Here is a 13,121-nt window from a genome sequence, read left to right as displayed (position 1 = left end):
TACTAGATTACCATGACAAGATTACAATTTCCTTAAGCAGACACTTTTATCCAACACGAGTAGTTAGGGTTAAGGGACTTGCTCAACTTCTCACAGTGATGGACCAGGTGGGATTCAAAATGGCGACCCTCTGATTATAAGCCTGCTTCCTTAGCCATTGTACAACCAACAATATGTGTGGTTTGGGCTCACACTAGTGATTTATTGATTATATCATATAACTAGATCATACAAAGTAATCATATTGTCAAAATATTTACAATTATCTAGAAATCTGTGTTGCTCTTATACTGTCTCTTTTGATTACACATTTTAATCCCGACTACTTTAAATGGTCCCATGAAAATGGTTTGAAAGTTTATCTAGGCTCAATCCATCTGGAAGCAGATGAAGGAATGGTTAAATGTATTTCTGTAAACTAATGTAGCTGTCAAACTCATTTGATTTAGTTCACATTAGGCTTTAGGTTTACTAACTTTATAGATAGGAAATGTCATTGTCATTCTCTTTTGCAAAGGATTATTCTGTAAAACCTTCTAGAAGTTTTGAACCACCCCAATGGTTTTCTGCCAAAAAAATGCACATGCCAACTGGAATAACACACACAGACAAAAGAACAGTTGATAAAATGTTTCTTTAATTCATCTTTCCAACGTGTAACCTTTCAACCCTCAATAAAATAATTTTTAATGAATACTTTTGATAGATTAGGTCAGTTTTACAGCTTCTGTACAGGATTGCTGTTTCATGAAAGTCACATCTAGGGCAGGAAAACTTTTTTTTTTATTAGAGGAACCAGGAACGAGCATAATGGGAGTGAACAAGAGGGCTTATCTGGAGGGAGGGTTAAACGCACAGCTCATGGGGGGCATGTACAGAAGCAGCGCATTTGGAAGAAACTATGTACAATATAAACCATTCATACAAAGTAAGCTCTAAGAATTAGAGATTATTACAATACGTTTGATATATTAAGTAACAACGAGCACTTCCTGCCTTCCCCTCAAACACCACACTGATCAATCACAGAGAGGAGATGCGACATTCAGCGAGCCCAACATGAGCCAGTTCAATGGCAGCAACGTGGAAAACTCTGACGAAGCCTTTTCCCACCCTGACTGTTCAGGAGTTTAGTTCCAGTCCACATACGGTTACCTCACACTTCACATTTCTAAACGTATTACACTTAGATTCCACAGTTCTCCTTTGCTGACTCCATTAAAAAAAACATCAGTAGGTAACACAATTGGGGCAATCAGTCCAACATGTTGGGGTTCAACAAAAAACTAAATGTAAAAAAGCAAAAAACAAAAAGATCTAGTTCAACAAATATCACAACAATAAAGGATCAGTTTTACAAGAAATTCTACACATCAAAAATGACCATCTGGCCTTTGCAATCTAAAATATTTTACCAAGTACAGAACATAAATTAGAGACAAAACAAACTGATAATAGTTGTCGTAATCATAGATTCAGAGGTCAATTTTAATCACAATACTGTTCTAATTATTATCACTTGTATCAGTTAAACAAAACCGCAGTCAAAGAAATGTTGGAACATTGAGTAGGAAAACAATACAAGATGGCTGACACATGAGAGTAGACCATACAGCTGACATACACATTTCTCTGTGATGGGTAAGATCTCCTTTCGGTAATCCATTCACCCACAATGACATTTTAAAGTGTGTGTGCAAATGTCAGCCTGAGGGGAAGTAGGGAGTGTCACTGTGATAGTTGTAGTCTGGGCACACTTTCTGGACCAGTTTGTAGTCGGTGCTGTAGAAGGAAATGAAGATGCAGATGACTTTGAAAGGTTTGGAGCAGAGCCAGGACACGTGACTCTGAGTCTGTTCCTGGTAGCACGTCTTGGATGGGTCGAAGTTGCAGAGTGTGTTTTTTGCGCCCTTCTCCACCTTCTCATATTCTATACGGCAGTTGAAGGACTTGGAGTCCTTGGCATCAATTACTGACTGCTGTGCTGCCACATCAAACTCAACAACCTTGGTTGGAGGCACCAGGCTGACAGACACGTTACCCTGTCCGGTGGAGTTGTGGCGGAAGTAAACACTGAAGGTGCCATTGCCATGATCCACAATCTTACCAGTGATCAACAGGTTGAGTTTGACTGTTTTGATGTTAGAGTGAAAGTCCCCCCAGCCAAACATCTTTTTGAATTTTCCTGTCTTGACCATTGGTCGTCGTTTGGCCCGAGGCCTGGAATCTTGGAGGTCAGTGGAGTTCCTCAGCCAGTCCCACAGGTCCTGTTCTGAATAGGGCTCTGGGGTGTCATAGCGTAGATCCAAAGCTGTACTGTTGTCTTTGCCATGAAGAGTCTGTGTCAGTAGCCTACTGATCGACAATTCCTTGTTGTTTTCTGTCCATATATGCTTTAACGTGGATTTGGGGCTTCCTGTCTTGATAAAGTCTGACTTTGAAGCACTGGCACTTGTGACCTGAGAAGAAAAGAAAAATAAGGCATTTAATGTAGGCCTGGATGGAGATATCATTATCGTTTTTTGTTTTGGTTGCCCAAGCTTTGGACAACTAAACAGAGGTTTAGTGGTATTTAAATGTGTGCAAACACCACTCAATGCGCTAATAAGGAGTACAAATTCCAACAAATCAGGTGTGCACCACTGCTATGCTTCAAAATGCACCCTCATTCCATTTAGCACGTTGCCCTCTGATGAATATGCATAGTAGGCGGATCTCCCAGGGGGAGCAAAAATATGGGAGGAGGAAACGCAAATAAATTAATGTAGGGGACACAATGCAATTCATGAAATCTGGAACTGTTTGCGGTGATAGTTTTAGTACCAGACAAAAAATACCACGACTGAGAAGGAGGTGCAAACACACACACAGACATCATCGCTGCCATAAATGTGGACAGAAAACACAGCGTAGATGGAAAAAAAGGCTCCAGTTGTGTGTGTGTGTGTGAGAGAGAGAGAGAGAGCGAGAGAGGATCGCTGTGCGCAGAGATGGATATGACCATGGATCGATATTGCTTAGGCCTCACTGCTCCACTGTTGTCCTTTCAGTCCATGTTTTAACAGTCAAAGTCTCGTGACGTATTGATGTCAGGCCAAAATCAGCAGATCAAATGTGCAATTTACACATAATCACTGATGGTGAAATATGAGTGTGTGTGACAGCGCTGCTGAGACCTGCATTGGATGATCGTCAGTAGTTCATCTTCAAAGAATGCAAACTGACTGACAGACTGTGTAGCTGCAGTAACTCAGATCAATGGTAGATCAATAGGACGGTTTCTGTCCTAATCTGCCCATTTTGGACGCACTGATCAAAACGAAGTTACAGGACCGGACAGAGCACCCACATTAAATGAGGTCGAAAAATATCATTAGGTTTTAAAGTTGTTGTTTGAAAAAAATATTTGTTATTTAGTTTTCTACATTATTGAATGTTTGTGCAGAAAGGACAGAAAAGTCTCTCTGCCTCAAATTTAACTCCTCAAACGTCAGTGTGCGCACTAACATCTCCACATTAAACGAGCAAAACGTTCATTTAAACAGGGGCGGTCTGCACCAGTTCTGCACGTGCACTAATCATTGCTGCAATCTTAGTGAATTCCGCGCAGCAGGTGAGAAAACTGCGTCACTAAATGATTTAGGGAAGCAACTGAATTACCAGATCTTTGTGAATATGGCCCTCAGAGTGAGGAGAGTCTATTACTTTTGAGTAGGGGTGGAACAACACACTTAGTTCACAATACGAGACAATATTTGATGATACATGATAAAAACCATAAACCATGTGTAATAGATCCTATGGATTTTTATTTCTTATCTGAACCTCATTCGCAATACCACCCTTTGATGATTCATCTTCTGTCAGATGATATATCATCCAACCTCTACTAATGAGTGACTAATGTGCCTCTAAAAAGATCACTTTGGATTTCATTAACATTCAGCAGGACCTGAAGGAGTAGTGCTGAGAAACACAAAGTAAGGAAATCTAAAGTAGGCTTCACAACATTAGTGTTACATCTCCCTGCTTTGCAAAGAATAAACCAAAGTGAATGACCAAGTAAACACATGTGGCAGTTGTGGCCAAATCATGAATGTATTTAGTAAATATTAGCAAGAGACGTGATTGGACGAGTTCTATCTGACCGTTACAACCCTGTACAACAATGCTAATGTAAGTGTAAAGCAGAATATTCCCCTGTGATACCCTTTCAGTCCGTGGGGAAGTGTAAGACTTGATTATTATGTTCATAAAACATGTGGTATTAATTATATTAACTCATTAAATTCAGATTTCTCAGATAAATCCTCCTGAGGGAACATTAAGGAAAAGAGTGACACTCATTGACTTCATTTTTTAAAAATTATCACATATTTAATGAATAACATGAACTTTTACCATTAATCTAATCAATCTTTGTTTCTATTAGTTATTCACTCAGAGTAAAACCTGCACCATGTGTCATCATGTCCCTGCTCATTAAATATGTGATCTACCTCAGTCTCCTAAAGAAAGTTGTGAACGCACACTTGTCATAAACAGGGATAGGTACATTGTCAAAGCCGCTTTTTTCAGAATGAGCTTGCTTTGATGAAACCAGAAGAGGCAGTGAGGTCACAAAGGGTTTGTTTGAGCCAATGATTCCACTTTGGTAAAATACCCTCAGGCTCTGATGTACTGACCCTTTCCAAAAAAATTATAATATCATGGAAAAGTTGTTCAATTTCCATAATTCCATTTAAAAAGTTAAACTTTCATAGATTATAGATTCAGGGCCCACAATTTAAAGTATTTTACATAATTTTGGCTTCCAGCTCATAAAAGCCACAAAAACAGGAAATAAAAAAAAAATACTGTGTAGAAATCACCATTTACTTTTCAGTTTTTGCAGAAAAAAAGGAGAAGAAGGACTGGACTGTTGGCCAGTGGTCCATGGTCCTCTTTTCAGATAAAAGTAAAGTGTCTTTCATTCGGGAATCAAGGTACAAGGGTTTGGAGGAAGACGGGGGAGGAACAGAACAGAACATTGCACCCCAAATCATGACTGGACCTCAAGCAGCTTGGGTTCTGTTCGTCACCAGGTGGAACAATGAAATTGTTGACATTAAATTGTTTTTGCTCGCAGAGAATCATTCATTTTGTCATGATACACACTGCCTTGTCATGGCAATGACACAGAGAAATTTTGTCAGAAAGAGAGAGAGAGAGAGAGAGAGTGCCCACTGGGTACAGGCTGTATCCAGGCTGTTCTGATCTCCGCTCCGTCTACAGTAAAAGTCAGCCAGTTTTTATTAGCATTTCAGCATGAATTTGCCAAATTACCACATTGGATTTGTTCAGAAGCGATCTCGTCCGTATTCTGACTCAGAGTCCGACTCGCTGTGATCGCTCAGCAGTAGTTCATGGTAAGAAGAGTAGACGAAGCGGTGTATCAGTCTGGTTCCAGTAAAAAGTGTCCATAAAAAGCTGTAAATTGACTGATATGTAGATGTGGGGCAGTGAAGGAGCATACCTGTCAAGTATCCCGTTTTGGCCGGGAAACTCCCGTATATTACCCCTCTTTCCCACCATCGTCCCGTATTAGTGTTTTCCTGTTATATCCCGTATTTTAATGTAATAATAATTAAAAGATGCCTTACTAAACTGAACGCCGTCACTAGCCTCGCGAGAACTGCCACCAGAAATGGACTGAGTGTTAGTCCTCGCGAGATTAGTGCCGACAGCAGCAACAAACCCGGAAACAACTCAGAACAGAGATGATGAATGTAGACGTTCTGGTGAAAAAAACAAAGAACTGGTGTAAATACATTGTAAAATGTTACAGAGAGTTTATCTTCCTAAAGAGCAGCAGGATGTGACACAGTTACACGTTCTGTTAGATTAATAACTGAGATTTTAACGTCTACCACAGCGGAAGGAACCACGTAAGTCACCATGAAAAATCAGCCAATCACAAGCTCCACAAATATAAACTGCTTTATTAAGTGTTAAAGAATGTGAAGTCTGTAATAAACGTGTCTAATAAGTCATTAGTGAATACCAGAGAACCACATGAGTGAGCATGAGAAATTAAAATAAAATATGTAATGAAAATAAAATGTTAATCTTTAGCTTAAAGACAAGCAATTTGAAATTAACAGTAAATATGCAACGTGTTGACTTGTATATAAATAAAATAAATTAAATAAACACATGTGCTTCATATACACATTTATGTTTTTATTTAGGCTGTTTTATAATTTAGGAATTAGGGCTGGGCGATATATCGAGATTCAAGATGTATCAAGTTTTTTATTTTTGGCAATATAGAAAACTATAATATTTCATATATCATATGAAACAAAATACTAGTTTTAGGAGTCGCTGCTTTTACTTCTCAGAACAACATGTAAAGCTCAGTTAAATGGATTTCTGAGTGTCACATATTGTGCATCTGTTTGTTAATAAATGTCCCTGTGCAGCATTTAGCATCAGCAAATTTAACCCAGAATTGTCTTTCTGGTCAGACTTGATTTAATAAAATTATCTAGATTTATATCAAATATCATCATTTTGAGAAAATATATTGAGATATGAGTTTTGGTCCATATCGCCCAACCCTAGTAGGAATGTTCACAGCATTTCAATGTTAATAAAGGTCGACCTACCAGACTCTAATCACATAATTGTATTTAGTCAGTGGTTGACAAGTGGGTATTTTAGATTTCTTGTACACCTATGTTAAAATATAAGGGATACTGGAGCTTGGTTGGGCGGGTGGGACGACTCGTAGTGGGCCCCAGAAAATTTCCCTTATTTTCAAACCCAAAACTTGACAGGTATGGTGAGGAGGTGACTTCATGTAGTAAAGGAAACATCAGTTGAAACACAGACACTTCCTTGAAACCTAACTTGAGTACCTACCCGTTCTGATTGGCCAAGTTGTCTGACGGGCACCCTCATCAGCCAATAGAGTGCAGCCTATGTTAGGCTACGGCATTTGTGTGGATTTTTCTTCTAGATGTATGGGTGCAGATGCTGAAAACCAGCCTTCTCCATTAACAATATGTTAATCAGACACATGGAAATGATCCAACTGTGAGAGTAAAGCCTGGCTGTACAGCCCTTTCAGTGGAGACGAAGAGTCTGAGGAGGTCTAGCTTCAGCCTAAAGGGTTAAACCCAGAGTGTGCTTGACTATGTGCGGCAGACACACTCCATAATCATTTTCTATTCAAACAGGTGAGACAGCCTTGGCATACTGAGAACTCTCACAGATGATGATTATGCTGCAACAGATTTCTATTATGGCTCCTTTTGAAGACAATCAGGAGAGGCCTCTTTTCTTCCAGTGCTTTCACTCAAATGTTAAGGAACATAAAAACAGGAAACAAGGCGACACTGGAGCTGCATTGCCTTTATAGAGATTCACCTTTTACAACCTCTTAATCCTCAGAATCCATTCTTTGCTCATGTAGTCGGCTGCAGAAAATATCATTACTGCTGGTACAAGGTAACAATACATCTGAGAGTTACCTCATTTCATCTCACCCTAGCCGGTTAAGGAGCATGATATTAGACTTTTGCAAAAGTGGTAAGACTACCCTTCAGTGCGTTGGTCCGAGCTTTTAAATGAAAGTAAAGTTGAGGTAGGAGAGGATCAACTCACCTCCAAAAGCCTGGTACATTCTGTCTCTGAGTAAGTTCCTATACAGGATGAACTTAATTGAGTTTAGAGCTTTTTACAACTCTGTCTCTGTTGCTATAGGTGACTGCATTTGGTGCAGGTGGGTGCGTTTATCTACTCTGTATTTTGGCTGAGACACCATTCAGCATGTTGTTAGGCCAACAGGTTTTCTGGATCGTGGAGTGGCCAGCTGTTTGATACTCACCTGCGGCAATGATGCATCTGGTAAACACAGAACGTTCTGCAGGCACTGCATGCATGACTTGTAGAGACTTTACAACAAGCCAGAAAACCAGTTGGACAGAGGAAAAAGCTAAAGAGGGCAGAGAGCACCAAGTGTGCACGACTATATCCAAACAACATCTGCGTTTATGCTTAGGGGATTCATTTTCCCCACTTGTATTCTTAATGCTATGGACATGTTTAAATGTCAATGTCTATTCTCAGTCTTCCAAACCCCAGTTGTAGATCTAGTAGCAGATAGAAAAGGAAACCAGATTTGGTCTTTCAATTATGGAACAAGAGATTTTCACAGTAATGTGATTTTCTGAGTTATTGGATTAAAAAAAAAAAAAAAAAAATCGTCAATATTTTAAACTATAAAGAAATAATTCCTTAAATAGATACAATAAATCAAGATAAAAAAAAAAAAAAAAAAACACGTATCATCACATAAACATTTAGATAAAGGGAAATTCAGCACATTGGAAATGGTTCTTAATAGTTTGTTTTGATCTCCACTGTAAACACTTTTTATTGACAATGTCGGAAAAGTTTTGCCCATTGCATTGTGGGAAGTCGAGTCCCATAGAATAGATAGATGCATTAAAGTGTTTTTACTTCATTCTTACTGTAATTTCTTTTGCAATTTTCAAATCTTCATTGAACGCTGACTCACATAAATCACTGTCAAGGTCAATGAAAGGCTTGAATGCACAAATACACTCTGAAAATTAGAGTCCCTATGTCACTATTTGTTATGTTGATGCTAAATACGACAACACAACTTAAACTGTGCATCCCCGATATAGTTTATATTAATATGTCCATCTTAACATTACATTTTGCATTTTAATGTTGCTTTTTTTGCATTGCTGGTAGGGATGCAACAATACGGTCAGCCTACGATTTAATACGTACCTCATTTTTTTGTCCACAGTTTGGTTATGATGGCCCACGCTGTTCAAGTCTTTCCAGTGTTAAGTGTTTTAAGTAGATTTCAAAGAAGAGCAAGGGATTAAGAAAGAGAGCTACTTTTTTCCCCATTTTAAACTTTTATATTTTACATTGAAGCCTAACAAATTCATACACATTCCTGTGTATTGTGTTTTTTTATGATATAAGATAAACAAAGCTTTATAAAATACATATAAAATAAAATACCACTTTCAAAGGACAAGTGCTTAACCCTGGCAGCCCTTACGCACTAGGGACATTGAACCTGTACTTCAGTAAACTTAAACTGGGCATTGTAATGTAATATGTTTGTTGATGATTTTAAATGTTTTTACTGTTGATTTGAAATGTTTTTACTGCTGATTTTTAAGCTGTTGAATGTTTTCTGTGGCACTTTTTGATCACGTAAAGCACATTGAGTTGTCTTCTGTATAAAATGCACTATACAAATAAATGTGCCTTGCCTTGCCTTCTTTCTCTAAACAAGATTGGTGTGTCTGATCAAAGGCACTGGGAGGGACTGTTGCTTTCTGGTTACCTGTTTGGTCACCCTGCTTCAGACAATGACAGCACTGGTGATGGCGTCACAGATGTGAAGTCAAGTTGGAAGTTTTTCCATTTACTGTAAATAGGCAATACATTTTTTTGTTTTTCTGTTCACCGTTTTCTCTTCCTTTCCAATAAACTCGACAATGACGGCGAAATGTTCCCACACCGCTGACTTAAAAGACTGCTGTGCTTCCTCAAGCCATAGCTGCTCCTCTCCGCTCACCAGGCTAAAAGTAAATAACGCTGTTGTCAGTGTCGCTACACTTTAGAGCGTTGTGACTGGCCTGTTAACTCTCTTGGCAGAGTTTCTTTATCCCTGCACGCTGACTCACAGGCGCACTAAGCCCATTTAGAGAGACATACTGCACAATGTGCGGCTGCGGAGCCTGTACGCCAAATTAGGGCGACTGTAGCTGAGGTGGTAGAGAGGTCCTTTTCTGATCCAGAGGTTGGGGGTTCAATACCAATCTTGATCTGTCAAAGTGTCTTTGGGCAAGAAACTGAACCGTAAGTTGCTCCTAATGGTCGTCTAATGCCTTGCATGGCCTCTCTGTCCCATTGGTGTGTGAATGTGGATGTGCTTTGGGACTACCTCTGTGGTTATAAAGTGCTATATAAATCAAGTCCAAACCGTAAAAAACGCAATTTACAGTCAGTATTGACTTGATGTTATTGCATGCCTAGTTTCTGGTCTGCTTTTTGTAGACAAGGCTCCTTCTCCTTTATCTTGAAAGCTCACACTGCACCACCTACGGAGTTAGATAGAATCATCGTTATTATCAATACACAGATTACACTATAACTCTCTATTTACAATTTTCTCAATCCAACCTACTTTCCAGAGATTGTTCACAGGTTCCAGTTTTAGTAGGAGGGGCGGGGCCAACAGCGGTGGTTCGTGGCGTAAGAAGACACCAAAACTTCACAAACCTCCATTCTTAGCCAATAACAAAATTTAATTGCATATTTTTAGAACAAGATTTGCTAAATTGAAATACTTTGAGTAAAATGTCCAGAGTTGGACAAGAATCAATCATCAACACTACTTTTTACCCAAATACATTTGCTTTCAGCAGGTTTTGGGGTTAAGTTACTCTTTAATTAAAGATTACAGAGAAACAGAGCATTGTCTGGCACTTTTATTGCCAGTTATCAGCATGCTTTGACAGTGTTAAAAAAGACAAGATGTATATATATATATATATATATATATATATAAATATATATAAATAAAAGTGAGTTTTGCTCAGTTCATTCCACAGAAATCTATCTTTCCTTAAGTAGGAAAAAGTAATGTGGGTGGAACACATACAGTAGCTTTTGAATCTACCCGATGGTGTTCATTAAAAGAAAACCTAGAAGAGCCTATTCATTTGTCCCTGTAATTAACATGTCGCTTTTTGCTGAACAAACAGGCATTATTGATGTGATGAAGTTATTGCCAACGGCTGAAGAGTCGTGAAATAAATCAAATCAGAACACTTGCCTTGCGATTCTTGCTATATTTAGAAATATTGTATTGCTAATTTGCTTCTGCGCGAGAAAAGGAGGGAAACAGACTGAAAGAAAATGTCATCCCAAGGCATACTGTACGGACTGTGGTGATTAGAAACAATAGGGACCCAAAGAATAGGCATGTTTGAACAGATTCCACTCTGATGAGTTTTGTTGGTCCAACAGATTCACGGCCGCATTTTGTTTCAGCAGATTGTTCAGGATCTGTGCCATCCCATTTTCTTCTTTAGTAAGAAATAAGATGGGATGAGATGAGTCCAGACTCTGTCTCTTGTGCATGTTTCCAATCATCGTGCCACAGAGCTATAGAGCTGGGATATAAGGCTGTGTGGAGAACAAATGAATGAGCACATTGTGGTGGTTGAAAGGGACAACATGGATGGAAAAGGATGAGGATGGGGAAAGGGGGGATGTTTGGGGCTGCCGACAGACTCGAATAGAAACAGGAGGACCACGGATAATTAGATTCTGAGCATACAGGCAATTACATTCCAGTCAGGGCAATGAATACTGGACCTTTACCATGTAAATGTACAGCTATCACGTGGAAAAGGCTTACATATACTGGTCTCACATTCCTATACTTGGACCTTTGTTGTATTTATATTTTTTTCAAGTTCAATAAAAAAAAATGTTTTACTGGAAAAAGCAGAGGGAAATGTTTGATATGGTACATAGACACTATTTGTGAAAATCACCCTCACGTCCTAAACAAAGTCCTGTGAAGCCGTTTGACTAGAGGTGTAATGTTTCTGCCGTAATGTGTCACCAGGTAAAATTATTACCTGTTCAGCTAAAACACCATCAGCTAAACCTGTCCTTATATATACCAGAGCCTAGTTTTCAGGCTTGAGTGCATTCATAATATTCAGATCACATTAAAAACACATTAAAGATGAAGCCGTGCATTTATTTTTTTTAGTCACATGATAACATGATCACTAGTCAAACCTTAACATGTTTCAATGGGATTATGGGCTGAATTGGTCAGTTTGTCACACATTCAATCACACATTTCTCGTTAAGAAATAGTGTATAGGTGCGTAGTAATGGTCAAAAACATGCATGTGAGGCATTTCTGCTGTGTCATGTTTAAATAAAGAGAGAGTGGAAAGTAAATAAAAATGGCTCTTATTGCAATTTACTGACAGAGGAATAAACAAAATGTCCAATACCCTTTATTTTCTGGTAATCACAGCTGATAGAGGATTCTATACTGCAAAAAACAAACACAACAATGACCATCCTATTCAAAAAAGAAAAACTCCTCATAACACAAATCAGATTGTTTTAGATAAGGTTAAATAAGGTTTTTATATATACACTAACTGTCCCTGGATGTCTGTCTGTGTTTATGTACATTGAGCAGAACACTCAGACACGACGGAGTCTGCTCTCAGCCTCAGTCTTCACATCCCATGAATGGCTCCATGGAGACACAAGGCACTGAATCACTGTTAACAGCCATCAACACCACACAAGTTGGTGTAACAGCAGGTGGATCGCTGCTCAGGGCAGCAGGGAGCAATTTGGCCACGTGTTAGAGTTTGAAAAAACCTATAAATTGCAGGTCATTGAAGAAAGGGGATTGTTTTTAAGCACAGCCATCAGTGGGAATTAGACGGATACGATGATGTCAAGAAAACGAGGAAGGTTTAAAGCAGACCAGTACAAAATGTTTTTATCAATAGATTACATTTTATTTAAAGCTACAAGTTGGAGTCTCTCAAGAAAAAAATAGCCAATACAGTACCTTATAATAGAGTGCACAAAGAATCTAACCTATAGATTTGGAAAAATCCAGTGACACTATGAGATTTGCAGTTAAAATTAACATGACAATACAAAAATATACAAAAATGAGAGAAAAATAAACAACAAAATGACAAAACAATATATATATATATATATATGTGTGTGTGTGTGTGAACAACAAAAAACAAACCAGAAGCACAATAATCTATCTATCTATAAAAGCAAAGAAGGACTGCGTGCATGCGTGCGTGTGTGTATGGAGCGAAGTTCTCCCTGACGCGGTGTTTGTTGGACCTGAAACTTTATGAACCTTGGTCCAAATACCAAATAATAGTGTGTGCATCCATTTATTTTTTGGAGTAATTTGGTAATTTCCAAATGTTTATTTGCATTTTATTTCGGCTTGACGGCACATTCATGTTCATCCAGAAGTGAAACCTATTCAGCTTTTGACCTCA

General features: G+C 38.6%; 1 protein-coding gene across 1 annotated transcript in view; it reads right to left on the bottom strand.

The window, feature by feature from the left end:
* Positions 1-717: 717 nt before the first annotated feature.
* The window catches only part of nxph1 (neurexophilin 1), a 75,597-nt gene continuing 63,193 nt past the window's right edge, over positions 718-13,121 (bottom strand). Inside the window, exon 2 of the mRNA XM_028462010.1 lies at positions 718-2,459. Coding sequence (XP_028317811.1) covers positions 1,704-2,459 — 756 coding nt within the window. The 3' untranslated portion in view covers positions 718-1,703. The remainder of the gene's footprint in view (positions 2,460-13,121) is intronic.

This window comes from Gouania willdenowi, chromosome 11, assembly GCF_900634775.1.
Source record: "Gouania willdenowi chromosome 11, fGouWil2.1, whole genome shotgun sequence".
Lineage (NCBI taxonomy): Eukaryota > Metazoa > Chordata > Actinopteri > Blenniiformes > Gobiesocidae > Gouania > Gouania willdenowi.
This window is presented reverse-complemented; position numbering and strand designations above follow the sequence as displayed.